Source organism: Hyperoodon ampullatus (assembly GCF_949752795.1).
Source record: "Hyperoodon ampullatus genome assembly, chromosome: 13".
NCBI lineage: Eukaryota > Metazoa > Chordata > Mammalia > Artiodactyla > Ziphiidae > Hyperoodon > Hyperoodon ampullatus.
Genome location: NC_136926.1, coordinates 17,251,697 through 17,273,202, shown reverse-complemented (window position 1 = coordinate 17,273,202; position 21,506 = coordinate 17,251,697). Strand labels below are relative to the sequence as shown.

The window sequence follows — 21,506 nt, the reverse complement described above, 5'->3', positions numbered from 1 at the left end:
GTAGCTTTGTGATAGTAGGAGAGGGAGGCTGAGTGGTGTTTTCTGGTCTTACTAAATAGATGCCAGAGCTTTCCTTCCCATCTATGAACTTCCTAGGTTCATAAAATGGAAAGACCAACGAACAAACTTTCCTATGTTTATTATTCAGAGTAGTCTAGCATGTTTCTCAAGACTGGTCTGCCAATCCCTCTCATAGAAATCACCAGAGAAGTTCGGTCAAATAGATTCTCAGTATCCATATCAGATTTACTGATCCCAAATCTCTGGTATTTGGGGCCCGGAAATGTGCACTTTAAGATCAAGCCAAGTGATTCTTTATGCACGCCAAGGATTGCGAGAATTGATCCTGTAATATTAGCCTTTTACAACACTGTACCTCCGTTTGCCCTCTTCTGCACCAGAATACAAGAGTTACTCAATATCTTGGAAGTTCGTACCACAGGTTGGCAAGATGCAGAGACGTGGCCTCAGAGGTGATTGGGGGTTCTCCCTAGGGTCCGCTCATTCCTGGTGAATTCTATATTCAATTTGGAGAGAGAGAGAGAAAGGGATTTCGGGTACTCAAAGCCTAAATAGCCTCAGAATCCCAGAGATCCTGCAGAACTCCTTAATATCAGGTTTCAGGACGCCTTCAGCTAATAATGTCTCTGGCCGGCCGCCGTCAGCCATCTAGTGAGGCAACGCGACATCCTGTCTGGCGGCGGTCACCCGACTGTCAAGATGGCGGCCCCCAGGAGCTGGGTTTTACGGAGCTTCTGCTGCCGTGAGTGGTCGCGAGTGTCGCCGGGCTGCAGGCTTCCCGGGCTTCGTAGCTCCTGGCCCAGGGGCCCGCTGGGTGCGCGGCCCTTGTCCCAAGAGAAGCGGGCAACCGAAACGCACTTCGGGTTTGAGACTGTGTCGGAAGAGGAGAAGGGGGGCAAAGGTGAAAAGGGTGAGAGGGGGGAGGGGGGAATCTGACCGTCTGCGATCTAGTTTCTTCTGCCCTTATTAAGGGTTGATTTAACGTCCTGTCGGCTCTGATGCATTATCTTCTGCAGTCCTGACCTCCAAGGAGTATCCCCAGCCTAACCCTGCCAAACTGAGACGCTTCCTCTTTTTAAGTAATTATCACAAAACCCCATCAGTTGAGCGTTTATGATGTGCCAGGCAGTGTGCAGACATTGTTTACAATTCTCATTTCAACTTCCCGATGTTGAATATTGCTATCCCATGTTACGTATGAGGAAATAGAGGCTTAAACGCTAAGCAAAAACTTGCCCAGTTTAACATAGCTAGTAAGTGGTGGAACTAGTATTCCAACCCAGTTTGGTCGGACTACAGAGCCCACGTTCTTAATCTCTTGCTAAAGGGATAGGCCATCTTTTATACAAAGAAAGAAGGAAACTATTTTCTGTGTGCCTCAGCTTCCAAATTTGCCCGATAGGAATAATAGTAACTTTTTTCATAGAGTTCTTGTGAAGATTAGATTACTTCATACAGTGAAGAATTTTGAATAATGCCTGGCACTTCATAATTGCTCAGTAAATGTTAGATATTGTTGAGCAGTTTTTTGTGTTCACCATAAGCATGGGAAAGGAAAAGAACTTTTTAAAAACTCTAACTGTACCATTTGTAATGAGGAAGGTATTATGCCCATATTACAGATGGATCTAGTTTCTTCTGCCCTTATTAAGGGTTGATTTAACGTCCTGTCGGCTCTGATGCATTATGAGAGACTGAGAGGTTCCTTAACTCGGCCTATGGTCACCCAGGAAATAAGAGAAAGAGCCTACAACTGAATTTCCATCCTCTTATAGACTAGCACGTTGTATTACCTCTCACCTGAACCTTAACTAAATATTATACATAGCTCTACTGTAACTCTTTGAATACTGAATTTAAATTAACATTTATTTCACTGTGAATCCCCAGAAAGCTAGGATGGTGGCTCATTCACGTCTGTATCCTCAGCACCTGATGCACATTGGGAGCTTGATAACTGATTATGGAGTGAAATAAATGGAGCCAAGTATAACGATAGCAAACTTTTATTGAGGCCCTGAAACCTTTTAAAAATATTTCACATTAATTCTTATAAATACAAGCGTATGAGGTAGGAACTCTTATCCTGTTTGTATAGATGAATAAACTACTAATAAGTGGCATAGCTGGAATTTGAATCCACATGGGTTGCTTCCAAAATAATAATAATGCTTAACCTCTGTATTGTGCTTTACAATGTATAAACAACATTTCACACAATGACGGGGAGAAGAGTTACCCAGTAAGCTAAATACGACTTCCAGGTTGAGACCCAAGATTGAAGTACAGGCAATCTTCCCTTTGCACAATGATGCAGGACAGTAAAAATGTCCATGCAAGCTGAAATCATGACAATGACCTTAAGGATCAATGGGGAAAATTGCGATTGTTCCAGAACCTTTAAAAATTATCAAACATCAAAAACTCTCTTACTGTCAGTTATAAATGTATAAGGAAATGAAAAAATAGTAAAGTTGATATTTATTTAGCGCACTGTCATTTAAAATTAGATTTAATTAATACAATTAGAATTTTTAATTGTTTAAATTTAAAATTTTAAATTAAATTAAAATCTAATAAAAAATTAGAAAGATTGAGAATTAAGTTGTTTTATTCCTTTGTAAAAAATTTACCACGAGTAGTTTAAACAGTGTTTGCGTCCTTTTTGTCATATAATTTACAGTAGGGAGTGAGCACCTTCTCCAAGCCTCAGCAAACGGCCATACTTCTTTCTAAGGTTCAGTCAGCTTCTAACATTTTATCCTTTCACTTTCAATGTCATGAAATATCTCCAAGAATTCCTTTAATGTGAAATTTTTTGCTGGCATCATTTCCTCTGGGACATCTTCAACCTTTTCATCACAACCACATTCTCATTTACATCCATAAGTTAATTTTCCCAAAGTTCCTCTGGCTGCATATCTAAAACCTCTCGAGGGGCAGCAGTATCAACATTCCCATGGTCATGTTTCTCCTGTAACTCCACTGACATATTCAAATTTCACTTCCAGGGTTATCACTTTTCATTATTTTGTTGCACTTTCATTTTCATTGGCCAGTTTCCTCTTTCAGTTATCTAGTTTTGTAAAATGCCACAGAGATTTACAGCTGAGATAAGAAGATAACACAACTACATGCTTTGCTGTCTGCATGTGAACTGAATAACTGATGTCTAGTGACCAACCACCTACAAACTGAGAAGTGACATTATTGGCTTCTGATCATGATGCATATCTGTTATTTATGTATGATTTGTGGACTGAAGAACTACTAGCAGAATTTGTACTTTATGTAATTAGTCACAGTTAATATACCACTGGATTTGAAGTTGCTGGAGGACTGGTATTATTGAACTAAACCACAGTAACTGAAATTCTTGTATATTAGAACCATGTAAAGCAAGAAGGGCTTATACTTAGTGGATTGAGCCTTAGTGTCCCTCTAAGTACCCCCAAAAGATGTTCAAAAGCAAAGAGCAAGCTTATAGGATCCCAAGGTTGAGAATAGACATTCAAGATTGAGTTAAGGGAGGGGGCTCCGTAGTCTGCTGATTCAGCAGAGGACAGTAATGTTTTGGGTCTAAGCAGCACATTTTATCTGAGGAACTCAATGTGTCTCCCCTTCATTACCTAATTCAGCCTTACAGCAGGCAGGTAGGGGGCTGGAGCTGATATTCTCATCTCGTGGGCAGAAATTGAGGTGCAAAGAAGTTAAATATAGCCTGTACTTTAAAGTGTATTGGATAGTAAATTCCTTAACTCTTCAGCTAGCCCAGATTCCACATTCTGCCTTAATCCTATGGAGGGTCATGAGGACCCTCTACAGTGTGACTTGGCCCTGATTCACATCCTGCCATCCATCTGCCCACCAAATTGTACATGAGGTTTTTCTCAGTGATGCTGGCAGAGATGAGCTGAGGTCTTCCCATCCATTTGTCATGTCTTTCTAATGGATTTTGTTGTCTTTTATTATAATAATATTAGAAACATTCCAAGCCCCCACCGCCCCTTCCTCTAAGAGAACTGGGGAATTCCCTGACGGTCCAGTGGTTAGAACACAGCGCTTTCACTGCTGAGGGTGTGGGTTCGATCCCTGGTCAGGGAACTAAGATCCTGCAAGCCAAGCTGCGTGGCAAAAAAAAAGAAAAAGAAAAACAGAAACCTATTTAGTACTTAAGTATGTGCATGACATTATTACAAGGTAATGACCCTAGGTAAAGCTAACTAAGATAACAGAAAAGAGGTTGACTTCTTTCTTACATGATGTAATTTAAGCCTTTTTTAGAAGGGGTAATGTTAAGGTGAAGATTTGGGCATCAAGCATTATGACTTGGCTCCACCTTGCAGACAGTTAATTTCATGGGGGGGAAAGCTTTCTCCTCTTTCATTTAGGACTTTTCCAGGTTAATCTTATGAATAGTCCAATCATGTTGTATTTCTCTCAAGTCTATCAGGTGTTTGAAAGTGTGGCCAAGAAGTATGATGTGATGAATGATATGATGAGTCTTGGTATCCACCGTGTTTGGAAGGATTTGCTGCTCTGGAAGATGCGCCCGTTTCCGGGGACCCAGCTGCTGGATGTTGCTGGAGGCACAGGTAACATACAGTTCTGTATCCTGGGGTACCACTAAGCTCCTTTTATAAAAATTAGTGTCTCTTGGGACTTCCCTGGCGGTCCAGTGGTTAAGACTCTGTACTTCCGCTGCAGGGGGCACAGGTTAGATCCCCGGTCGGGGAACTGAGACCCCGCATGCCTCGCAGTGTGGCCAAAATAAATAAATAAGTAAAAAATAAAAATAAAATAGTTTTAAAAAATTAGTGTCTCTTGTTGGAATGAGCTAGCTCACCTACCATTAGCCTGAAGATAGTAATTGAAAATCAGTACACTTCTCAGAAAGATTTACTCTTTTCTTTTTAACTGAATGTCAGTCAAAAGCACAGAATATCAGCTTTGTGCCTATCACTTTTCTAAAATTCAGAGGATTACAAAGTAAAACGACCAATTTTTAACTCCAGTGGCATTTCCCCATCTAAACAACCATTTTACCTTCTGTTTAACCTTTATCCCACTTTCCCTCTTTCTTTGGTGTGGGGAAGGGGGAGAGCTTTTATCATGTTATGTAAGCTTTCTAGGCAGACTTTTCTGCCTAACCTACTATGATATCAGATATCAAAAGCTCATTTATTTATGCATGGTCCTTTGTTATTTGGTGCACACTAGGCATTTGGAGAGAAAAATGTCATAATGTGTAATATAATGTAATAATGTCATAATCTATACTAATAGGATAATGTATAATAATAAATTACAGTAGACTAATGTCCATGTTTGAAACATGCTTATGTGTGGCTTTGTTGGTGTGGCCCTCTACCCAAAAGGAAGCACAGAGGGCAGTAAGGTGGAGGACGATTTAGCAGAATCTATCAAAATCTAAAATGCTTACAGTCTAGGATCCCACAGTTCAAATTCTAGACATGTAGTCTGAAAACAAAAACAAAAACAAAAACTTGCACAGAGAGATAGCTACAGAAGGGGGTCAGTCAGAGCTGCTTCTATCTCCAATGTACCCCAGCCAGTAACATTACCACATGCTAGCAACTGCCCATTTAGAAAATGCAATTGAAAAGTAATCCCATATATTTAAAAAGACATTGAAAAAGTAGAGCTACAAATATGCTCACTGCATAATTTTTAGTCATAGTGAAAAATTGGAAATAACCGATTTCTACCTCAATAAAGAAATGGCTTTAGGGACTTCCCTGGTGGCGCAGTGGTTAAGAATCTGCCTGCCAATGCAGGGGGCACAGGTTCGATCCCTGGTCTGGGAAGATCCCACATGCCGCGGAGCAACTAAGCCTGTGTGCCACAACTACTAAGCCTGCTCTCTAGAACCTACAAGCCACAACTACTGAGCCCATGTGCCACAACTAGTGAAGCCCGCGAGCCTAGAGCACATGCTCCGCAACAAGAGAAGCCACCGCAATGAGAAGCCCGCGCACCGCAATGAAGAGTAGACCCTGCTCGCCACAACTAAAGAGAAAAGCCCACACACAGCACGGAAGACCCAACACAGTCAAAAAATAAAATAAATAAATATATATTTTAAAAAAAGAAATGGCTTTAAATTAAGATACATCAATACTATAAAATATTAGGTAGCTATTTAAAAGAATGAGGAAAGACTATAAATACCAATGGAATGGTCTCAAGGACATATTAAGTGGGAAGAAAAAGAAAAGTTGTATACAATGCATGTAATATGATCCCCATTTATGTTTTTAAGTTGTTTTATATGAGTACATATATTTAGATATATAGGAAAGTGACTAGAGAATACCGAATTGGATGGAGAGAATGGAAAAACTTAAGGATATATTTCTTACAGTGTAAGAAATAAACAAAGACAAGGAAACTGCATTATAAAAAGGGAAATGTGATCCAGAAAGCACTGGCTTTGCCCGAACAATATTTACCTGGTCACAATAATGTACACACTTGATTTTCAGCTTTTAGACTCAAACCATCAACAAAGCACAGAAGACGTAGCTACAGAACAAATAAAATGTTATCAGGCTTGACAGAATAAAAATATATATATGATGGAATGCTGAAGGGAGTCAAGAGGTACTGTCTGTAGTTGGTGGAATAAGAAAATACTGGGGTGGAGGGATAAATTTGGAATTGGGATTAACAGAGGTATACTACTATATATAAAATAAACAACAAGGACTTACTGTATAACACAGGGAACTGTATTCAATATCTTGTAATAACCTATAATGGAAAAGAATCTGAAAAAGAAAAAAAATGTATATATATGTAAAACTGAACCACTTTGCTGTACACCTGAAACATTGTAAATCAACTATACTTCAATGAAAAAATTAAAATAAAAAATATATTGATTAGTTTATTACTCTAGGTTACAAAGGTATCTGTGAGGAATTATGAAAAGTGATAAAATATATTGGGAGGATAAAAGCAAGCAGAGATGGGGGTGAGTAAAGAAGTAGCTGGTGAGTAAAGAAGTAGCTGTAACCAACAGAATAAACAGTTAAAGGAGTTGGGAAGGATGGTTCGTGGGGAACTGAACTGGGAGTAGGAAGTGGTGTGGCAGGGAAGTGTTGCTTGTGACTGTACCTTTATGTTACTGTCATAAAAATTATTAGAAAAAGACTAGAAGGCTGCACGCTAAGCTCTTAACACTTGTTATGTCTGGAGAGTGTGGACAGAGAATGCAACTTTCATGTTTTATTCTACATGTTTAGGTATTGAGTCTTATAGTAAGAATGTGTCCATGCATTACATATGCAATTTTTTAAAGGTTTTCTTTTTTTGCGGTACGCAGGCCTCTCACTGCCGTGGCCTCTCCCATTGCGGAACACAGGCTCCGGATGCACAGGCTCAGCGGCCATGGCTCATGGGCCCAGTCGCTCTGCGGCATGTGGGATCTTCCCGGACTGGGGCACGAACCCGTGTCCCCTGCATCAGCAAGCGGACCCCCAACCACTGCGCCACCAGGGAAGCCCGAGGTTTTTTTTTTTAATTAATTTATTTATTTATTTTTGCCTGCTTTGGGTCTTCATTGCTGCGTGCAGGCTTTCTCTAGTTGCGGCAAATGGGGGCTACTCTTCGTTGTGGTGTGCAGGCTTCTCACTGTGGTGGCTTCTCTTGTTGTGGAGCACGGGCTTTAGGCGCACGGGCTTCAGTAGTTGTGGCACGTGGCCTCAGTAGCTGTGGCACACGGGCTTAGTTGCTCCGCAGCATGTGGGGTCATCCTGGAGGGAAGTCCAGGTTTTTTAAAGAATCTTAGACGTTAAAAATTTGCTGTTAAAAAGAAAAGTTACTGGGCTTCCCTGGTGGCGCAGTGGTTAAGAATCCGCCTGCCAATGCAGGGGACATGGGTTCAAGCCCTGGTCCCTGAAGATCCCACATGCCGTGGAACAACTAAGCCCGTGCACCACAGCTACTGAGCCTGCGCTCTAGAGCCCACGAGCCACAACTACTGAAGCCCGCACACCTAGAGCCTGTGCTCTGCAACAAGAGAAGCCACCGCAATGAGAAGCCTGTGCACCACAATGAAGAGTAGCCCCTGTTCGCCGCAGCTAGAGAAAGCCGGCGCACAGCCAGGAAGACCCAACGCAGCCAAAAATAAATAAATAAAATATATAAAAATTAAAATTAAAAAAATAGTTACTGTTGAGATGAGTACAAACTTCAACTTTCATACACTCCTCAACCCCTGTACCTTTGTTGCTCCTTTTGGGTTTAAGAAATGCTGGGTTTTTGTTTTTATTTGTGTTTGATCTTTCCTCCTGTTGGCTTCCCACAGGTGACATTGCATTCCGGTTCCTTAATTATGTTCAGGCACAGCATCAGAGAAAGGAGAAGAGGCAATTAAGGGCCCAACAAAATTTATCCTGGGAAGAAATTGCCAAAAAGTACCAGAATGAAGAGGATTCTTTGGGCGGTTCTCATGTCATGGTCTGTGACATCAACAAGGAGATGCTAAAGATTGGAAAACAGAAAGCCCGTGCTCAAGGATACAAAGCTGGTAAGTCCTGCAGAAAGTGGACCCAGAGGAGATGTTTATATGTTTATAAAATAAGATGGAATATGTATAATGCTGAAGTGCTTTCTTTTCCAGGTTTCAAAAACTTACAGATAGGTAGGAGTGGAGGATAATTTGTGTGGCTGCATCCAGCATGTGTGCTGTTACATATATTATTTCAGCAACCCAGGGAGTTAGATTATTAGCCACATGTGACAGGGTAGATAACCCAAACCCAAAGAGGTTAAGTATCTGCTTCAACTAACACAATTTAAATGGCAGATCCGGAATGGGGGCTGGCTCTTTGGATCTCAGCTCTTGGACACTGAGACAAGTTTGGCTTTTAATTCCCAGCAGCTCCCCAGTGACCCCCATGCCCTGTTCTTGAGCCATTTCATCCCCCTCCCAAAACTAAGCTCTGCTTCAGCTTTCAAACCAGGGCTCCTGGGGCCTGGACATTTCCCATGTGGGGCTCTTTTTACAGGCAGTCTTTGCTCCAGAGCACCTCTACCCGACCCCCACCATTGGGTGGGCTGAGACTTTCTCAGATCTTCATCCAGGTCTAATGGCTTTGTTTTTGGGGGGAGGTTGTGTGTGTGTGTGTGTGTGTGTGTGTGTGTGTGTGTGTGTGTGATTTATTTATTTATTTTTTAAATACATCTTTATTGGAATATAATTGCTTCACAATACTGTGTTAATTTCTGTTGTACAACAAAGTGAATCAGCCATATACACACATCCATCCCCATATTCCCTCTTGAGGCTCCCTCCCACCCTCCCTATCCCATCCCTCGAGGTCATCACAAAGCACCGCGCTGACCTCCCTGTGCTATGCTGCTGCTTCCCACTAGCTATCTCTCTTACATTTGGTTGTGTATATATGTTGATGCTACTCTCACTTTCCCCCTCCCCGCCGTGTTCTCAAGTCCATTCTCTACGTCTGCGTCTTTATTCCTGCCCTGCCACTAGGTTCATCAGTACCTTTTTTTTTTTTTGATTCCAAATATATGCGTTAGCATACGGCATTTGTTTTTCTCTTTCTGACTTACTTCACTCTGTGTGACAGACTCTAGGTCCATCCACCTCACTGCAAATAACTCAATTTCGTTTCTTTTTATGGCTGAGCAATATTCCATTGCAGGTCTAACGGCTTTTCCCACACAGCCTTGCTTCCTCTCCTTTTTATTTTTCCCAGGGTCTCCTCTCACCCCCCTGTCCCCAAAAAGAAAAAAAACCTTTTGCCCTCCTACCTCTGTTTCATCGTGGGTTTCTCAGAGGGCCCAGCTGATGCAGTTGAAGAATCACCCGTAAATGGTACTCCTCAAATTTCCCTAGCACGGTACTCTCAGCGGCCAATGGGAGAATGCCTGGGTATCTCCAGGAACCTGTTGCAGCCTCCAAATAGACAGTTTCTGCTCTAGCTTAAAGATATACATTTTGCATTTGGCTTTCTGTTTGTTTTCATATTTTGAAATACTTTTGCCCCCAGTTTTTTGCCCCAGTAGAAGTACTGATCTGGCAGCTGCAGCATGTTTACCCAGCTCTTCAGAGCCGCTGCACTGCCCTCTTCCACGCTGGCCGAGCACTGCAGGCAGCCCCCGTGAGAGGCAGTGGTGCACAGCAAAGGAAGCCAAGTCCCTTGGGTCCCTATCAGCACTTCTCCCCTCCCCCACCACCACCATGAGTGTCTATGGTTATTTTAGCTCAATTCTGCTGCCTCCTCCTCCTCCCACCCACAGAATGAGCTGCCTAGACGAACTGCAGCCCACTTGGCCCCCCAAATGAAGGGCTCTTTTGTTAACCATCAACACTGATCAGAAGGCTGACAGTCACTAGTGTTTCTAGACAAAGGCACCGTGTTCTTACTCCTACTGAGAAACGTGTTTCCCTTCTCTCTGGTGCTTAGCCACGAAGACTGGAGAACAAAGATGGAAATGATGGGTAATGTTCCACCTCTCGAATCATCTCTTCCATAGCACAGCTTGCCCTTCAGGCTCTCCTAACAGCCAAGAAATCCATCATTACATGCTGCATAGTATGGTTTTATCTTTCCTCCTTGCTTTATCAATCTCCCATAATAATGCCTTTGCAAAAAATATCATGCAAAAAAATTTGAAACTAAGTAGGAAGATCCTAGAAATTATTTAATAGTTTAAAAAATTAATGTGTAAAGGCATTTTTGTGTGTAGTACTATTATGTGTTTTACTTACACTTCCTCCCAAAATGGAAGCTTGGAGGGCAGGAACCTTAAAAAGATTATTTGATGGTTTATAAAAGTGATATATTTGGGAAAATTTTGGATATTAGAAATCAAAAATTTGAAAAGGTATTAAGAAGTAAATATTAACCAGAGTTTCAGCATCCAGAGATGACCCTCAATATATTTCCTTCCTAGCTTTTTCCTAATCATTTTCTTTTTATAAAATTGAGAACATCTTATGTATATAATTTAATATCCTGCTTTATTTAATTCAGCATTGTATCATGAGATTTTCCCATGTTATTAAAAACTCCTGGGAATTCTCTGGCGGTCCAGTGATTAGGACTCCACACTCTAACTGCTGAGGGCTCAGGTTCGATCCATGGTCAAGGAACTAATATCCCACAAGCCACATGGTGCAGCCAAAAAAAAAAAAAAAATTTCCTTAAAATCATTTTTTATGATATTCCCTCATATGGATGTTTTATGATTTGCATAACCAATTTACGTAACTAGTTGATCTTTCTTTTTTTCTGATGTTTTTGCACGTAGCACAATGTTGTAACATCCTTATTTGTAAATTTTTGCATGCATCATTATTTTCTTTTTACTGACTATATATTTGGACAAGTGTTTAGGCTCTCTAGATCTCAATTACCTTATCTATAAAATGTAGAAAATAATAACCCTTCTCACAGTAGGAGGTACTATCCCATAACTGTTAAAAACACAGGCTCTGGAATAAAACTTCCTGAGTTCTAATCCATCTGTGTGACCTTAGGCAAGCTACTTCAATCTTTCTGATACTCAATTTTGTTCACCTGAAACATGAAGATGATAGTATGGCTGTCTCAGAGTCGGTATGAGGATGTGAGAAGATAATGTATGCAAAGTGATGACACAGACCCTGCTATCATGGGCTTAGTAAGCAGTAGCTTTGATGATGATGTCATTAATGTCCTCCTCCTAAAATTCAAATAGCTGGGTCAAAGGATATACTTATTACTAGGGCTCTTGTTAAATACTGCTGGCATGCCTTCCAGGAGAGTTATTTCCATTGACCTTCCCCTATAGTGCCTTCCTTCTATATCATAGTTTTTTTTTTTAAGTTCCATTGAGACACCGAACATGACAGTGCTTTTATTTTATTTATTTATTTATTTAAGGAAGCCAAGTGTTTTATTTTATTTTATTTTAAATTTATTTATTTATTTACTTACTTATGGCTGCATTGGGCCTTTGTTGCTGCTCGCGGGCTTTCTCTAGTTGCGGCGAGCGTCGCCTACTCTTCATTGCAGTGCACGGGCTTCTCATTGTGGTTGCTTCTCTTGTTGTGGAACACGGGCTCTAGGTGCACGGGCTTCAGTAGTTGTGGCTCACGGGCTCTAGAGCACAGGCTCAGTAGTTGTGGTGCTCAGGCTTAGTGGCTTAGTGGCTCCGTGGCATGTGGGATCTTCCCAGACCAGGGCTCGAACCTTGTCCCCTGCGTTGGCAGGCAGATTCTTAACCACTACACCACCAGGGAAGTCCCTATATCATACTTTATGTCTGATTCACTGCAAGTTGAATAATATTAAAGCCAAATCAGGATCCTCAGAGGACATAGCTACCCTGATGGGGAGCTCCCTTGGGTGTTTTCTGAATTCATGACCAGACTTGCAGTCAAGACACTCTGCTTTGCTATGACTCCAGTAGAACCAATATAATTATACTAAATTACATACTTAGAATACTTCCAATGACTGTCTGAAGTAGGGACTATTATTGACTCCATTTTACAGATGAGGAAACAAAGTAGTTTATTAAACATTATATAGCTAATAAATGGGGAAGCTGGAATTAGAACACAGGCAACCCCAGGACCTGGGCTCTTAACCACACTGCTTTACACAAAACACCTAGTTGGATAAAAATTGCTTAAGGGTAAGGCATAACTAAGTGACCAGTGTCTACTCTGAGAACCTTGGAGGGACTTCCTGCTAAACTTCAAGGGCACCAGCTTCACATTCTCAGGACTGGAGGACACCGTGAAGACAGTGGCCAGGAATCCACTGGAGAAGGCAGGTGTGCATTTTCTGACACCACTTCAGATACCACACGTGTGATGTTTGCCCGGCACCAAACAGCTCTCCAGTTCTCCAGCACCAACCAGCTGTCCAACAATTCAGTTCAGTTCTGACACTAATTACCCAGAGTTAGCGTCAGATTCCACAGGTTTAAGGGCTAGTTGCCACAGGACTGCCCCCACTTCACAAGCCAGCCGCCAACAGGGTGTCCACGGTACCCACAGTTCTGTCCGGCCTACTGCAAATTCAGGGTTTCCCACGACCCCCTCCTCAGGTTTGACAGTTCACTGGGTGCAAAGGAGACAGCTGTCCAGACTGAGGCCAGAACTGCTTTTCTCTTTCAGGACTTGCTTGGGTATTGGGAGACGCTGAAGAACTGCCCTTTGATGATGACAAGTTTGATGTTTACACCATTGCCTTTGGGATCCGGAATGTCACACACATCGATCGGGTAATGAATGGCTGCATCCGCTTGCATGACTCAGGATATTAGTTCTCCTGGAGTGGCTCCACCGTGAATGAGGAAAGGGAGAGATTCTTCTCTGGGCTCAGCTCCTGAGTTGAATGTTTCAGACTTAGAGGTCTTAATCCTTTAAATTGCCAATTTTCCTGCCCACAAAATTGAAAAAAAAACACAGAGCAGATCCCCACAGAAGCCTTTGTTGCTTGGGTTGGTATTTACATCTTTAAAAAAAAAATTTATTTATTTGGCCGCATCAGGTCTTAGTTGCGGTGGCGGGCTTCTCTCTAGTTGTGGCGTGCGGGCTCCAGAGTGCGTGGTCTTAGTTGCCCCGTGGCATGTGGGATCTTAGTTCCCCAACCAGGGATCAAACCCGCGTCCCCTGCGTTGGAAGGCGGATTCTTAACCACTGGACCACCAGAGAAATCCCGGTATTTACATTTTTGAGACTGTCAGTCTTGCTCCCTCATTTCATCTGCTTCCTCTCGCTTGTGAAGCCACCTGACTCTGACACTGCAGACCAGAGGGATTTCCAAGGCTGACAGAGAAAAAGGCACTCAAACCCTATTTTGGCAGAAGGTAGCTAGATTCATGGTTCCTCTGTAGGAAGAAGGGAATGTTCAGCTCTTAATCTGATGCAGCTCTTCTTTATTTCTGCTTGAACATTCTGTTCAAACATTTGAAGATGGTAAGCAAGGCACCCAGTTTCATTTCTGTAATGTGGACTCCAGTTGCCTAGTTGCCTGCTTTGGGTGGGACATCCTTTATGGTGTACTTTAGCTTCATTTTTATGACCTGTCCTGTGTCTGTAGCCAGTTTATTATTCCTTTTAAATTAAAAAAATAATAATAAATTTTAGTAGATTCAAAGTTCAAAAGGCACAAACGGATATATCAGTAAAAGTCTTCACCTTGTGTCCCAACCATTCAGTGCCTCCTCCCCCTGCTGTCACCAATTTCTTAATGTTGCTTTGCAAAGATGTCTTGTGCATATTAAGTGTATTTACTCTTTTTTTGTACAAATATTAGCATATGAAACATTTTGCCCATTGCTTTTTTTTCCCTTAAAAATATACCTGCAGACTTTTCCATGTCAGCACATAAAGAACACTGGCTCTTCCTTTTTTTAATAGCTGCATTCCCTTTGTATATATATTCCATAATTTAGCGTCTCTCATTAATGGTTAAGATACTTCTAATCTTGTGCTGTTCAAATCGTGCCATAATGAATAACCCATGTCATTTCCACAATAGAAACATTTCTGTAAGATAGATTCCTTGAAGTAAAATTGCTGGATCAAAAAGGAATATCCATTGTGATTTTGAGAAGTCATTCAAAAATTGCCGCCTGTTGGGGGGTTGTACCAATCTGAGTCAGTTTAGATTACTCCAAGTAACCTTCTCTAGTCACGGGCAGCAGAATGCCTAAAAAATTTAGGAGACTGTGGGTTATCTCTGCTGTTACAGCTTCCCAGCTGAGAGTGAACACGGGATCTGTGGGAAATAACTTTTATAATGCCCGTAGGAGCTGACGCCGCCTCAGCCTCCCAGAGTTGAATGAGGGCTGCTGACGAGTGTGTTCTGTTGTTCCTGTCTTGCTCAGGCACTCCAGGAAGCCCATCGGGTCCTGAAGCCAGGAGGACGGTTTCTCTGTCTGGAGTTCAGCCAAGTAAACAATCCGCTCGTATCCAGGTTGGTATTGTTAACAGGGCTTGATTTTCTTCATCTAGCCAAGGGTTTCCCATCCCAAAGTGGACAGAAAATAGCCAGTAAGCTATAAGCATGAACTTCACAGTTCAGTGTCCCAGAGTCCCTGAGGGACAGTGCCACCTCTGAGGTCAACCATTTCTGAATGACAACACCTAGGCCAGAAGGGTCTCAAACCAGTAACCAGAGACTCAAGTGGGCCCACATATGTATTTTGTTTGACTCATGGCTATTTTAAAAATTGACGTAGATGTCCATATTTTAAAATCAGGAAATTTTACATAAAAATCTAGATTTCCAGCTTCACTTGAGAAATCAGATATATGGCAACCCTGGCTAAGCCCATATTCCCACATGGCAATAGTCAGAGCTGAATAGTAGCTGCCCCTTCTCCACTTTTCTGGTACTCCCTAACTGTGCCTGTCACCACAACCTCACTACTCCCTAGGCTCTTGCACCTGGCGTGCTTCACTTATTTCAGGTACTTGCTTGACCCTTATAGACATTTGAGTTTATAATCCCAGGCTTAGACCTTCTTGCTTATTAACGGTCATGTTCTAATCTTAATCTTTTGCCTTTTTGTTTAGGCTCTATGATGTATATAGCTTCCAGGTCATTCCTGTCCTGGGAGAGGTCATTGCAGGAGATTGGAAGTCCTATCAATACCTTGTAGAAAGTATCCGACAGTTCCCATCTCAGGTACAAAACTTCTATAGCTTACAACAAAGGCCCTACAGTTGAAATCCAGGCAATTTTTGCTGTATCCTTCTTTGTGTTTTAGGAGGAGTTCAAGGAGATGATAGAAGATGCAGGTTTTCAGAAGGTGACTTATGAAAATCTAACATCAGGCATTGTAGCCATTCATTCTGGCTTCAAACTGTAACTCCTTTAAGATCCTGGAGTGTGAACCAGTCACATCCTGTCAAAAGGCTGGAGCCGAAGGATAATGTGGTTAGTGAGACCAGCACAACATCTCCTCTTAAGGCTGTGCGCCTTGGGCTCATGTTCTGATGGGACCAGTCTCAAAGTGAAAGAAACAAGCTTCTGTCACTTTATTGTAGCTTTCCTTTGGGGCTGCTTCAGGCCTTCTCCCAGAGGTATTTGGTTTGTACTTTTTGCTTAACTCCTAATTCTTCTTGGCTCTGTAGTATGTGGTTAAGGAAAACCAGCACTAAAACTCAGTTTTGAAGTGTATTTGTGGCTTCTCTGCCAGTGCTGCCTTCCAGAGGGATAATGAATCATTAGAATCCAATGATGATTTGAACCAGAAAACTTCCTAGCTGTACCCAAGTCCATCTTTCAGCCTAGGACTAAGTCTGGGGCCAAAAGCCAAGGCCCAAATTAGAGGGCTAAGGATCACAACTAGAACTGTGCACTGTAACACTAAATGAGTTTACAATTTTCATGGGTTTTGTCATTTTTTTCTTGAGGTAGGTGGAAGAAATATACTTTCATCACTATTCATTCAGTTCTTCTACCAAAAGCCACTATTGTGTCCTCAGTGCCTGTCATGAAGGAAACTTGACAAATCCTCGTTGAAAGAATAAATGTACCTGATTTCACGTCTTACAAAGAGAGCTTCTTTGTCAGGATACGTTTGAAGTCAGGGTCTTATAGCCAAACAAAAAAGTTTGATAACTATTTGTCTAGCCAAACCCCCTCCAGTACTCAGCAGAGCTGGACAGAGCTCTTGTCTCCTTAATACAGTCCACTCTTTGATGTTAAAATGAGACCATAAATATTTTCAGTGCAGATGAAACTTAAAGGGTTTTTTGGGGGGGTGGGGGAGGGTTGGTAAGAAATTGCAGAAATCAACCTGTGAGTTGGCTGGCAGTTGAATTGCAGAGACCTTAGTTCAAGGCTATTTGAAAAGTCTTCAGATATGCCGCCTCTTGCCCCAGCACAGAAGGGGTCATTTACCCCTTCACGTGAGTCACGACCTTCACTCACAAGACTGTGCCCTTGTCACTGAAAAGCTTCCAGATACAGCACTCTATATACACCTGTCTCAAAGAACAGCACCTAAGAACAATTGATAAAATGCTAAACCTTAGGGCTTCCCTGGTGGCACAGTGGTTGAGAGTCCACCTGCCGATGCAGGGGACACGGGTTCGTGCCCCGGTCCGGGAGGATCACACATGCCGCGGAGCAGCTGGGCCCGTGAGCCATGGCCGCTGAGCCTGCGTGTCCGGAGCCTGTGCTCCACAACGGGAGAGGCCACAACAGCGAGAGGCCCGCGTACCGCAAAAAAAAAAAAAAAAAAAGCTAAACCTTAGAAAAACTTTTGAGTTTTGTTTTCAGCCAGCTGGCGCCTTTGAAATTAACAAGGAGCAAGCACTAAAAAAAACTTCATGGATCATCAACCCAGTCCTCTCTCAGTGGCAATGTGATTCTCGTATCTGAATCAAGAAAAAGTTAAAAGCTGTCACTCCCTGGCGATAGATATGGGCCTGATCAAATTAGAACTCCCATTGTCCAGCTGTTTGTGGCCTGAAAGCAGCTGGAGACTGGAAGTAGAGCTAAAATCGACAAGATTGATGCAGCTTTGAAAGCCAAACACCTGTTGGGCTTCAAACAAATACAGCCAGGTCACAAAAGAGGAAAAGGAGGTAGAAAAAAGATGTATTACCGGAGCATTCTCAGTCTGTTCATATAAATACAAACCTAAACCACTGCAGTTGCAGTCCCGTTCCACACTACCTCCTACTCCTTTCCTGCGGAAAGCAGGGGAAAAACTTTTCCCATTTTAATTGCCATAATAGTAAAACAATTTTTTGCCCCTCTACCCTAAAACTTTCCCAGTCCTAACATTGATCAACTTCACTAGAACTTTTAAGACCCCAAGTTCTGGTAAAGAAAAACAACCTCCCAAAGATGTTACAGACCTAATACTGCTCTTAAGATGGAATCATCAGTCAATTCAGATCTATCACCCCCTCTGTGTAGCATTAGCCTGGCTGCTCAGACACACTAATTGTATCTCATAGATCCAAGGTCTAAAACAAAAAGGCTTACCTCATGTGAACACTGAAAACAAAGGGGAACTTAAAAGCCAGGACCTTCCTTGCAGCTTCCCAGGATGGGCGTGGGTTGTTTCAGCTTCTGGAATATTTCCTATCTACAAAAGCCAAGTCTGCCGTATTCACTTTTATTCATAGAAAAGATTTGTCTTCCTAAAATTGATAGCAGGAAACCTTTAATGAAGTTTACTTATCCAGTTTTAATTGGGTCTTTTAATGAAAGCTTCAATTCACATGTGAACACAGCTAGTTAAAGCACAGCACAGCAGGCTTATAAGTTTAAATTCCTGCAGACTTTATTAGAATCACATGGAGGGCTGCCTCAACAGATTTCCCTTTTAAGACCACCTTTAATCTTTAGAGTATACTTTGGCCAAGGCAGGGGAGGGGAAATTAGTCTAGAGCCCAACTTTCTTATTAGCTTATTTCCATTTTACAACCATGGAACTACTATACATTCATCACCACTTGAGGCCTAAGGCCCAGGACACTCCATAGCAGTATCTTTTAACAAAATGAGCACTTAAGGAAAGCATCAGATTAGGAGTAAGAGTTAATTCAGTAGTTTCTCTGCCATGCATTTCTCAACATGCACTTCTGAGTAGTATTCTTCCATGCATAACAGTAGCAGGATGGGCAAGAATGAAACTCAAGAGCGTTGAATAGGCTGGTCTATTATATCCCACAGAAACTTCAAGGAATCACCCCCACCAAGCTACCCAAGATCAAACAATAGGCCATCTTCAACCCTAGATTATTTGAACAAATCGTTATTAACGCACACTTCTCCAACACATTTATTTCTTTAAAGGAATGGATTTTGAAGAGAAAAAACATGGGGCAGAGAGGTATGGAATAGAAAATAAATACAAATGTAAGCTGTTTTGCTAATTGCTTTATAACCACAACAAACTAGTACAGAGAATGCCCTGTACAAAACAACACAATAAAGATCGAGGTGTTCCCTTAGGCAAGGCTGAAGATTTCAGTCTCTGGTATTTGGAATTTAGGCTGCAGTCCTTGTTTTTGGATGGATCACTGGGTGTGTGGCACAGTCCATGCTTTTAACCAGATTTGAACAGGAGAATGGCCACTTGGCCCAGGTAGAAGTAGATGAAGTGTTTGGTTTCATGTGTCACATAACTACCGAAGTTTCTCCCCACGATGCAGTGCCAGGTGGGGTTGTACTTCTTGTCAAACTCCTGGGGGAAGGGGAGGAGAAAGAGCACAGAATTTTAGTGCTAAACCAGAGGTCAGAGTTTGCCTCCTAGATAAGCAGAGCAGAAAGAAGGAACGTCAGCATCTGCAAATTCTTAGAATGAAAGAATGTTCCTCAGCTCCAAATCGCCTACATGGTGCATTAATGCAAACATACTTGCCATCTGAGCTAAGCTGGGAATGGGGGCTGGGGAGGTAAAAGTCAGAAAGGGCAGCCTCAGAGACACAGCGCTTTGTTATCATGGCAATTACACCTTCATAACTTCTAGAATATTCTTATTCATTAACAGCAGGTGACATAGTTCTAGTTTATCCTCTAGTTTTTAAACAGAACTAAACTATCCTCCTACTGTACGACATGCACCTACAAAAGCCAAGAAAATAGTAAATATTTAGCCCAAAATACCCCCATTATAACTCATTTCAGTATTATTGAAAACAAAAGACTTCCAAAAGAACAAAGCCTCAATGAGCTTCTAAACCACTGTGGATCAAAATTTAAACGGACAAGACACTTGGCACTCCACTGTCCCTATAAAAAGAATGCTGGAAGCAGAACCTGACAGCTACCTGGTCAAATTTTATCTTTACTGTCAATAGCCCTTCTTCCCACATCTATCCTAATAGTGCTAATCTACCACCTGGTCCTCAAGGAGAGCAAACTGCAATAACAACTTTTCCCTATTTTCCCCACCCCCAGAGGCTCTAGGTTTCACTGGGTAGCTCTAGGCAGGGGCCAAAGCTAGTCCTTCTCTATGAAAGTACTACAAGTCTCTGGTGAGTTAGGCAAAATTTGGCTACTGTTGTATTGTACACAGCAAGAACGTCTTTTAGATTAAGGGGAAAAAAATTCTTACAAACTAGACCAACGCACTGATGCTGCCTTTGTCAAAAAGGTATTTATTTCTGCTCCATCTGAAGTCTTTCATCTTCTCATTCTCGACTGGAACCCTCCCACGGCTTAGGCTGCCAGCTTCCTTCCCTTCTAGAAAACATAGCTCGAGAAGTTGGCAGGCCTGCCAGCTTTCTACAGACTGCCATTTACCAATCCCCCAACCTAGTACCCAGCCCTCACTACCACCCACTTTCCCTCAACTGCCGACTGACTCCCCACTGAAGGCTGGCAAGATCTCCCTTCGGCCCTGCTGGAAACACCCACGCAGCTCCCCGCCTCTCGAGCACCCAGATGGATCCTGGGCGCAGCAATCATGCAGAAGGGGGAACCGCTGCTGCCTGATCCTAGAAACCGTTACTAGGTGGCGCTTTCCCCGTGGAGCTGGGTAATTAAAAAAAAAAAAAAAAAAACTTCGAGCGCTGAGGGGCCGATCTTCAAGAGAAGCGCAAAATTCATTTGCGTCCTTTTCTGGAAACCTCTACATCCGCGCTACTTTGCGTGTCCCCCAAGTATCTCTGCCATTGCTCGGGGGACGCAGGATCGAGGAGAAAGAACTAAGTTGTGACTCGCCCCAGCTGAGCGCAAACTGCCCGAAACCCCACGCCCGCGCCCTGTCCTCACCTTCTTGATATGGGCCGCAATGTCCTTCTCTATATTATACTTCTCCAATGCCTGAGTAGCACACTCCACCGAGTCCTGTTGCATCTCCTCCGACATATCGGCATTTTTGATCACGGCCTTTCGGTCACACATGGTTACCTGGGGGGCGAGGCCCGGGCAAAGGGTGAGGAGTTGGGGTATGGGCTGCGCCTGCGAGGCGCCAGCTTCCCCGGCCCGCTCCGCCCGCACCACGCCACCCCGGGACGACCCCCCACCCCACTTCTCAGGAAGCGCGGGCCGCGCGGACCGAACGGCGGGATAAGTCCGGCAGGGGACGGAGCCAGACAGTGGAATCCCCCGAGTCTCTCACCAAAGAGCAGGGGCTGGCCGACTGCAACGGTCTCCTGGGGGAGGGGCTGGCGAGGCTCAGACCCGTCGAGACGACCGGTCCCTACTAAAGCCGTGGCGCATCTATGGAGCCCCACGCCAACCGCCGCCGCCTAGTACCTAAGCCCCGCCCTGCTCCCGCCGGCCCCGCCCCCCACCGAACGTCCCTATTGGCTTGACACAGCCCCCATAACTCTCCCATTGGCCCATGGACTCAATGGTTCCCTCAGGATCTTTCTCCTGCATTTTGTTGCAGACCACAATGCACCGCTCTCGGCGTCGGTTGCCCCGGCAATGGGCCGCACGAGATGAGGCCAAACACCCCGAAGGTGGTGCTGGGGTGGGGTCGCGAGGACCGCCCAGCGGCTAGAGAGGTGCGAA

General features: G+C 43.1%; 2 protein-coding genes across 2 annotated transcripts; one reads left to right on the top strand and one right to left on the bottom strand.

The window, feature by feature from the left end:
* Window positions 1–696: 696 nt before the first annotated feature.
* Window positions 697–16,467, top strand: COQ5 (coenzyme Q5, methyltransferase). The gene is made up of 7 exons (XM_079717414.1): window positions 697–922; window positions 4,467–4,616; window positions 8,354–8,575; window positions 13,184–13,290; window positions 14,902–14,990; window positions 15,593–15,704; window positions 15,787–16,467. The coding sequence occupies exons 1-7, from the start codon at window positions 721–723 to the stop codon at window positions 15,886–15,888; spliced, it is 984 nt and encodes a 327-aa protein (XP_079573540.1). The 5' UTR covers window positions 697–720; the 3' UTR covers window positions 15,889–16,467.
* A 2,438-nt stretch (window positions 16,468–18,905) lies between these two features.
* Window positions 18,906–21,203, bottom strand: DYNLL1 (dynein light chain LC8-type 1). Its single transcript, XM_079717120.1, has 3 exons — window positions 21,109–21,203; window positions 20,760–20,897; window positions 18,906–19,227 (listed from the first exon to the last, which is right to left on the bottom strand). Exons 2-3 carry the CDS (start codon window positions 20,889–20,891, stop codon window positions 19,090–19,092), a joined length of 270 nt encoding a protein of 89 aa, XP_079573246.1. The 5' UTR covers window positions 20,892–20,897; window positions 21,109–21,203; the 3' UTR covers window positions 18,906–19,089.
* Between the last annotated feature and the right edge of the window lie 303 nt (window positions 21,204–21,506).